This window comes from Pelodiscus sinensis, chromosome 28 (assembly GCF_052426305.1).
Source record: "Pelodiscus sinensis isolate ZL-2025 chromosome 28, ASM5242630v1, whole genome shotgun sequence".
Classification (NCBI taxonomy): domain Eukaryota; kingdom Metazoa; phylum Chordata; order Testudines; family Trionychidae; genus Pelodiscus; species Pelodiscus sinensis.
Window position 1 is genome coordinate 14,441,286 of NC_143079.1, and position 8,240 is coordinate 14,449,525.

The 8,240-nt window shown below is 55.7% G+C and overlaps 1 protein-coding gene across 2 annotated transcripts in view; it reads right to left on the bottom strand.

The window, feature by feature from the left end:
- The window catches only part of SLC4A5 (solute carrier family 4 member 5), a 134,639-nt gene extending 127,229 nt beyond the window's left edge, over positions 1-7,410 (bottom strand). For both annotated transcript variants that reach the window (XM_089773825.1, XM_089773824.1), the window contains exons 1-2: positions 7,319-7,410; positions 1,928-2,119 (exon numbers count right to left, since the gene is read on the bottom strand). In XM_089773825.1, coding sequence (XP_089629951.1) covers positions 1,928-2,119; positions 7,319-7,391 — 265 coding nt within the window. In that variant the 5' untranslated portion in view covers positions 7,392-7,410. The remainder of the gene's footprint in view (positions 1-1,927; positions 2,120-7,318) is intronic.
- Between the last annotated feature and the right edge of the window lie 830 nt (positions 7,411-8,240).

An 8,240-nucleotide genomic window follows, 5' to 3' on the forward strand; every position in this document is an offset into this window, starting at 1 on the left:
TCCCCTTTATTCGACTCTGGTGAGGCCACATCTGGAGTATTGTGTCCAATTCTGGGCCCCTCACTACAAAAAGGACGTGGATGCATTGGAGAGGGTCCAGCGGAGGGCAACCAAAATGATTAGGGGGCTGGAGCACATGACCTATCAGGAGAGGCTGAGGATTTTGAGTCTGTTTAGTCTGCAGAAGAGAAGTAAGTGAGGGGGGATTTGATAGCAGCCTTCAACTTCCTGAAGGGAGGTTCCAAAGAGGATGGAGAGAGGTTGTTCTCAGTGGTGACAGATGCAGAACAAGGAGCAATGGTCTCAAGTTGTGGTGGGAGAGGTCCAAGTTGGATATTAGGAAAAACTATTTCAGTAGGAGGGTAGTGAAGCACTGGAATGGGTTCCCTAGGGAAGTAGTGGAGTCTGCATCCCTAGAGGTGTTTAAGTCTCGGCTTGACAAAGCCCTGGCCAGGTTGATTTAGTTGGAATTGGTCCTGCCTAGAGCAGGGGGCTGGACTTGATGGCCTCCTGAGGTCTCTTCCAGCTCTATGATTCTATGATACACTGCAGAGTTTTTGCTCAAAAATGGCTGTTTTTGCACAAAAACTAAGAGTGTGCACACTACAAGCACATTTTTGCGCAAGAAAAAGTACTGTTGATTATCAGAAGACAGGGCTTTTTGTGCAGGAGTTATTCTTTTTTCTATGAGGAATAAGCCTTTTTGCGCAAAAGCTCTTTTTGCACAAGAAACCCCTATTGGAAAAAGCACAGGTGCTTTCCTTGCACAAGAGTGTCCATGCAGAATGGACACTCTCTTGTGCAAAAGCACATGGCCGTGTGGACGCGCTCTTGCGCAATAACATTTTGTAGAAGATCTCTTCTGCAAAAAGTTCTTGTGCAAGAAGCCTGCAGTGTAGATGTAGCCTTAGGGTTTCTAGCTTCTATTGCAATTAGAATAAAACCAGGAAAAATAACACCTAGCTGTTCCATAGCACTTTCCATCCGTATTGCCATTAAGTCAGGATGGAAAAAATGCAAAAGAAGAAAAGCCAGGAAATGGCCCCTCGTTCAGTCCTGACCCAATGACCAGAAACATGGGCTATTTATTATTGCTTAGTAAAAAGTAGGAAAGGACATGAACTATTTACAGCACGAGGAGGAGTCCTGTGGCACCTTCAGGGCATGTCTACATGACAGAGAAGATCGACTCTGCTGCAGTCGACCTTCTGGGGCTCGAATAAGCGGGTCTAGTGAGGACCCGCTAATTTGAACTGAGAGGGTGCGCCCATCGGCGCCGGTAGCCCTGCTCCTCGCGAGGAGTAAGGCAAGTCGTGTGCTCCCATCAACCCCCGCCACTGCGTGGATGGTGCCAAATGTGATTTAAGATACTTCGACTCCAGCTATGTAATTAATGGAGCTGGAGTTTGAATCATAGAATCATAGAGCTGGAGGAGACCTCAGAAGGTCATCAAGTCCAGCCCCCTGCCAAGGTTGGACCAACCCCAACTCAATCAACCCAGCCAGGGCTTTGTCAAGCCGAGACTTAAACACCTCGAGGGATGGAGACTCCACGACCTCCCTAGGGAACCCATCCCAGTATCTTGCGTATCTTGAGTCATTGTCCCCTTTTCGTGTAGGCCTAGGCTACAGTGGCACAGGAATTTCCATTGTTTTTGCAGATACAGACTGACAGGGCTCTCCCTCGGAGACTTACAGCGCATGAACACTTTGACATGTTGGGATTGGTCCTGGCTTGGGCAGGGGGTCTGGACTTGACCTCCTGAGGTCTCTTCCAGTTCTATGAATCTATGATTCTAAGACAGCACTGGAATAGCCTGGCTGTGTTACAGACTGACTAGTTTAATGACTCCCAGTGGCCACCTCAGGAAATCGTCCATGGATGGAACTCATCTCTCACTATTCTTGACTTGGAACTGGGACTTACTTGTCCTGCTGGCGGTGTCGTTCCCATTGTCACAGCTTGCTTGCCCTGCTTCATCGGTATCGGATCGGTCCTGGTTCTCATACTGCTGTCTGTTCTCGCTGTTTCTATCCCGGCTGGAGGTGGATCTCCGCCTGCGCCGTTTCCTCCTGTAACCCCGTGGCACAGGCACCCCGATGTAAATGGAGTGGTAGTCTGCGGTGGAGAGAAAGAAGTTGTCCATCAAGGAACTGTTCATGCACCTTTCACCTGTGGAGAAAGCTGGCTTTTCCAGAAATCGCTCCCCCCACTTAACTTAGGCCTGAAACACCAAGCATTGGTATCATGCTAACAAGGATGTCGGGCTACTCTCCGCCCCGCTGATGCCTGTCACAGGGCAGACTCACCACCAAGGGCGCCTCCTGCTGGCCACTCAGGGAATTAACATTTTTGGTGCGGGAGCGCCCCCTTCTGGCTGGTTTCTCACCCGCTATTACTTGTTATTCTCCACCACTCTATGCCAGGGCCCACATCTCTCCCAGACTGTGGCGCCCTTCTACACGTGGCACCGAGTAGGTAGTTTGAATTAGGATCTCTAATTCGAACTACCGGTACACCTCGTTCCACAAGGAGTAACGGTAGTTGGAATTAGATATCCTAATTCGAACTACCTACTCCGTGCCATGTGTAGCCGCGGACACGGAGTTCGGACTAAGGGGGCTTTAAAAATGGTGGCGCCCAGGAAGATGCTGTGACGTAGTGGGGGTACCTGGCTGGTTTCTATGCTGCTGGCTCTGGGGGATCCCCCACTGGCTGCCGTGGGTACCACGACCCAGCAAAACAGGATGAGTCACTATGCAAACCAGTGGCCAGACACCCCCCATGGAGAGGAACAAAGGAAGGTGGAATGCTGCCTTGGCTGGGGGGCAGGGCTGGAAGTGAGGGAGTTGGTTGCTGGCTGTCGGAGGGCATGGAGGAGAGCCTAGGAGAAGGGGCTGGAGTTTAGGGGCCCAGTCTCCCCCATCTCAAGGGGGCCTGAGGCATCCTAGCCCAGTTCCTGTGACCAGACTACATCTGTGCTGCGCTGTGCTGGAGGAGCAATAAACCACCCTCAATTCCACTGGCTGGTGCAGTCTGTTTGTGCCATTTCGGGGTGCAGGAGACGGGGAACCCCCAACGCGCCGTCACACTGGTGTCAGGAGCGGGATGCACTGCACCCCGTGGATGGAGCTTCCAGCGGCAAGCGACAAGGCGCAGTAGAAGCAAGAGCCCTGGAGCCAGGCGTGCTGGAGACAGAGCGAAGCGGTTCCTGGGAATCGTGGGGCGCTGCAGCACTAGACTGGTGAGTCTGCACCGAGGGGCCCAGCGGGCAGATGGCCTACGCCCGACTCTTGAAGGCAGAGCTGGTGGGGCTGTGCAGAGAGAGGGGCTTGCCTGTGCAGAAAGCAACCAAGGCCCAGCTGATTGCCCAGCTGGAAGATAATGACCAGCCACAGGGCCAGGATCTTGTCCCCAGGGGAAGCAGCCAGACCCCCCCTGAGAGTGTGTCAGGCTCAGAGAGGGGGAGGAGCGCTGGAACCCAACGGAGAGATGAGACAGCGTCTCCCGGGAGGCCTGCAAGCCGTAGCCCATCTAGGGCAGGGGCCAGCCCAGCGGAGCTGCGGCGCCTGGAGATCCAGCTGCGGATCAGGGAATTGGAAGTAGAGGACCGAGAGAAGGACCGCCAGGACCGAGAGAGGGAGCGCCAAGATCGAGAGAGGCAGCGGCAGCATGAGCTGGCCATGGCAGAGCGGAGAACCGGCGGGGCACCGGCTGCGCCAAGTGCGGATGGGCCCCAGGGTCCCAGGACTGCCAGACGCTTGGAGAGGCTCGTGGTGGCCCAACTGAAGGACATGGGTGACATAGACGGGTTCCTCAGTGCCTTTGAGAGGGCCTGTGGACTGCAACGGGTCCCCCCAGCTGACTGGCTGCAGGAGCTCATCCCCGCACTGAACCAGGAGGCGGCCGGAGTGCTCAGTCAGCTGGAGGACCTACAGCCAGGGGATTACAACCGAGTCAAGGAGGCCCTGCTGCACAAGTTCGGGCTGACCCCCGAGATGTCCAGGAAGAAGTTCCGGGGGGTACAGAAAGGGCCACGGGAGACCTATGTGGACCTGGCCTCCCGCCTGGCGCAATACTGCCGCAAGTGGGTGTCTGGAGTCGGAGCCCAGACCGCAGAGGAGCTGCTCAAGCTGGTCATGATGGAGCAGTTCTATGAAGCGTGCCCACCCAAACTGAGGCTGTGGCTCAAGGACCGGAGACCAGAGAACCCCCAGGAGGCCGGGAGACTGGCGGATGAGTTCACGGAGAGCCGGTCCGGGTGTGAACGGGAGTCCCGGAGAGAGAGGGAACCGCGCAGAGATCGGATCTCGGCTGAGCGACGGAGGGAGTCAACTACGGGGCGAGACCAAGGAACAGGTCGTCTGCGCCCCAGAGAACCAGCCAGGGCCTGGACAGAGACAGCCCAAAGCCTAACTTGCCATCGCTGTGGGCAAAAAGGCCACAAGAGGGCTCAGTGCACCAGGTCCCAGGACCGGGGACTTTCCAGGGTTAACTGGCTGGGGCGGGAGGAAGGGCAGGCTGCCCCAGAGGCAGGGGCTGGCAGGCAAACCTCAGCTCAGAGAGAGGGGAAGGATGCTCAGTGCACCTCCCCTGGGAGGTCTGATTCTCAGGAGGCGGATTTCTCCGTGTACCGGGTGGGGGCAGGACGGCCCCTGCGGAGCGAGTGCCTCATACCCCTGGAGGTGGATGGTAGGAAGGTGACGGGCTTCTGGGACACGGGGGCAGAGGTGACTCTGGCCCGATCCGACATAGTGGCCCCGGAGCGGATACTACCCCACGCGCAGCTGACCCTGAAGGGCATAGATGGGTCCCCGTTTAAGGTGCCTGTAGCCCGGGTGCATCTGAAATGGGGGGCGAAGGAAGGCCTCAAGGAAGTGGGGGTGCACCCGCACTTGCCCACCGAGGTGCTGATGGGGAATGACCTAGAGGAGTGGCCCCATGAATCCCAGCGGGCTCTAGTCACTACCTGGAGCCAGAGCCAGCGGGGGGCTGACAACGTGGGTCCAGGGAAGGACTCCTGGCAGCATCCTCAGGGTCCCATCCCAGTGGACACGGGGTCCAGCCAGGCTGGGACTCCGGACCTAGGCAGAGGTGGGGGACAGGTCCCGATCCCTGCCTCAGCAGCTGAATTCCAGGCTGAGGTGCAGGCAGACCCCTCCTTGCAGAGGCTGAGGGACCAGGCTGGCCTCCATGCAGCTCAGCCCCGGGGGAGAGGTGGCCAGGAGAGATTCCTGCGGGAGCGTGGGCTCCTGTTCCGTGAGTGGCTCCCCCCCAGGAAGGCGAGGGCATGGAGGGTAGAACGGCAGCTGGTTGTCCCCCGAAAGTATCGCCTCAAGCTGCTGTATTTGGCCCACGATGTCCCCGTTGGGGGCCACCGGGGGATCCGGAGCACCCGGCTGAAGCTGCTCCAGCACTTCTATTGGCCGGGAATCTTTACGGCCGTGCAGCGGTACTGCCGGTCCTGTGACTCCTGCCAGAGGGGCGGGAAGGCCCAAGACAGGAGGAAAGCGGCTTGGGGGTCTCTACCCCAGATAGAGGACCCTCTGGGCTTGCTGAGAGAGTTATGGGAGGGGAAGTCCTCCCTGGATGGAGCATCGGGGGTGGAAGCCGCCCTGGCTGTCCAGAGAAGGCTCGCTGGGCTCATGGCCCCAGCCCGAGAGACCCTGGCCAGAGATCAAGGCCAGCGGAAGGGTGGGTGTGACCCCGAGGACAGGCCTGTGCCAGTCGCCCTGGAGCGGGGCGGCGAGTGGACAGAGGGAAGCCAATTCATGTGGGGCCTCGCCACGGCCGGCCCGAGTCAAGGGGAGCACCCATGTCCCCAGGGCGGGTTCCCACGCAGAGGACCCGAACTTCCCTAGGTCACGAGCGGAGTGACCCTGCTCAGTTCGCTCTCGGAGGGGGGAGAACTGTGACGTAGTGGGGGTACCTGGCTGGTTTCTATGCTGCTGGCTCTGGGGGATCCCCCACTGGCTGCCGTGGGTACCACGACCCAGCAAAACAGGATGAGTCACTATGCAAACCAGTGGCCAGACACCCCCCATGGAGAGGAACAAAGGAAGGTGGAATGCTGCCTTGGCTGGGGGGCAGGGCTGGAAGTGAGGGAGTTGGTTGCTGGCTGTCGGAGGGCATGGAGGAGAGCCTAGGAGAAGGGGCTGGAGTTTAGGGGCCCAGTCTCCCCCATCTCAAGGGGGCCTGAGGCATCCTAGCCCAGTTCCTGTGACCAGACTACATCTGTGCTGCGCTGTGCTGGAGGAGCAATAAACCACCCTCAATTCCACTGGCTGGTGCAGTCTGTTTGTGCCATTTCGGGGTGCAGGAGACGGGGAACCCCCAACGCGCCGTCACAGATGCAAATGAAGCCCGGGATATTTAAATCCTGGGCTTCATGTGCAACTCCGGTTGCCCTCATTTGCCTACCTAGCTCGAACTACCGAGCTAGTGTAGACATACCCTGACTGCGAAGAGTAAGGGTGCGTGAGGAGTGATATTTTTTGTAGTCAGACTAAATGTAATTTTCAGTGCGTCCCAGCCTTTTGGCTGTCATGAGCCACAGGCTGAGAAACATTGGTTTGATGGAAAGGGCATTAGACGGGGACTCAGGAGATGCAGGTTCCAGTCACAGCTCAACCCCTGGGCCACGAATGTGTCACTTATGACTGTCCTAGGCCTTAGTTCTGTGCCTATAAATGGAGATAGCACTTCCCTAGCTACCAGGAAGGTTTGGAGAACTAATCCATTAACGACTGACGTACTGCAGTGAGGAGAGCCATAGAAACATGTAGGTAGTTCAGGGGTGGGCAAAGGGGCCTCCGTGGGTCAGATCTGATCCGCCAAGTGGGTTTATCCAGCCCGCAGATGCCTCCTGCTCCCACACCCCGCAGGTCCCAGGCCTGGGGTTAGAGGGCGTGTGCAAAGTGTCTGCCCCCGCCCTGCAAGGGGTACATGGCAGCAAAGTCTTCTCCCATCACCAGGGGTGGGGATGCCTAGAGGGAACTGCCAGCTGTTCAGAACAGCGGGCAGTTCCCTCTAGGTGGGGTAGGGCAGGGCAAAGACTTCATGTGCTCCTCCACCCCTAGGCCAATCAGGGCCTGTGGGCAGGGGAGCACAGAAGTGTCTTGGCCCCGCCCCTTCCACCCAATGCCCCGCCCCTTCTGAGGCGGCTCAGGGCCACGTTGAAAATTAATGAAGTGGCTCCCCCATCTAAAATTAGTGCCCACCCCCGAGGTAGATAGATCGCTCAATGGGAGTTTTGTTGTTGACTTCAATGGGAGCAGACTTAAAAGGAAATTGTGCAGCCCCTGGAATTTCTCTTACCTTCTTCATCATCATATCTCTTCCTGGAGTTGCTGAGACCCCGCTCACTCAATCCATCATCCTCATCCATCATGGTCAAGCCACTCGAGGAGAGAGCTGAGTGATTCAAGGGAAGGAATAAAGAAAATAATTAGAGCACGCTTCTTTCTTCAAACCATCCTCATTTGAAATCCATAAGATTCTCTGGAGAGAGGCATTTGGCTCCACATTAGCGGTAAAAGACTGTTATTAAAACTGTCATCTCTTTGGAGCAGAGGCCATCTTTTTGTTTTGTGTTTGTACAGCGCCTGGTGCAGAGGGGCCCTGTCCTTTTTCTAGATGCGCCTGCTGTACAAATCCACCAATACTGAAGAAGGCTAGCGTTTCCTGCGAATTCCCTGAGGTAGACCTGGGGGATCCATGCCTTAAGTTTTCCCCATCTGATCTCCCTTTAGGAAGTACTTTCAGGATGAAAAAATAGTTAAAAAAAAAAGAAGTAATCTACAAAGTATTATAGTCCTGTTGCTTCTCTCAAGTGGAATTTGCATTTTAATCATGCACAGACCCGTTTTGGCAAATATTTGGCCTGATTTTTGCTTGTCGTTCTCAAATACTATCTTTCTTTGAATGGAGTTTGTGCATTTTCATCCAGAATAGTAATTAGTTTCCTAATTATCTCACCTACAGCGATTGCCCTTCACACTTGGTGAAGACAAGAGGATGGTTACTAGTAGTGGCAGTCCAATCAATACCTTTCAAAGGCACTTTGAGTGTGGTCCGATAGCCAGCTCTGGGCTCCATGCACTATTGCAAACCAGCTGCTAGCGCTTGTTTCCTCAACAAACGGCATCAAACATTAAGATTTGCAAAAATAAGAGTGCGAAGAAGTACTGAGGTGAGGTTGGTGAGGGGCATGTTATACTCTGTTTGCCAGCATTCGTTT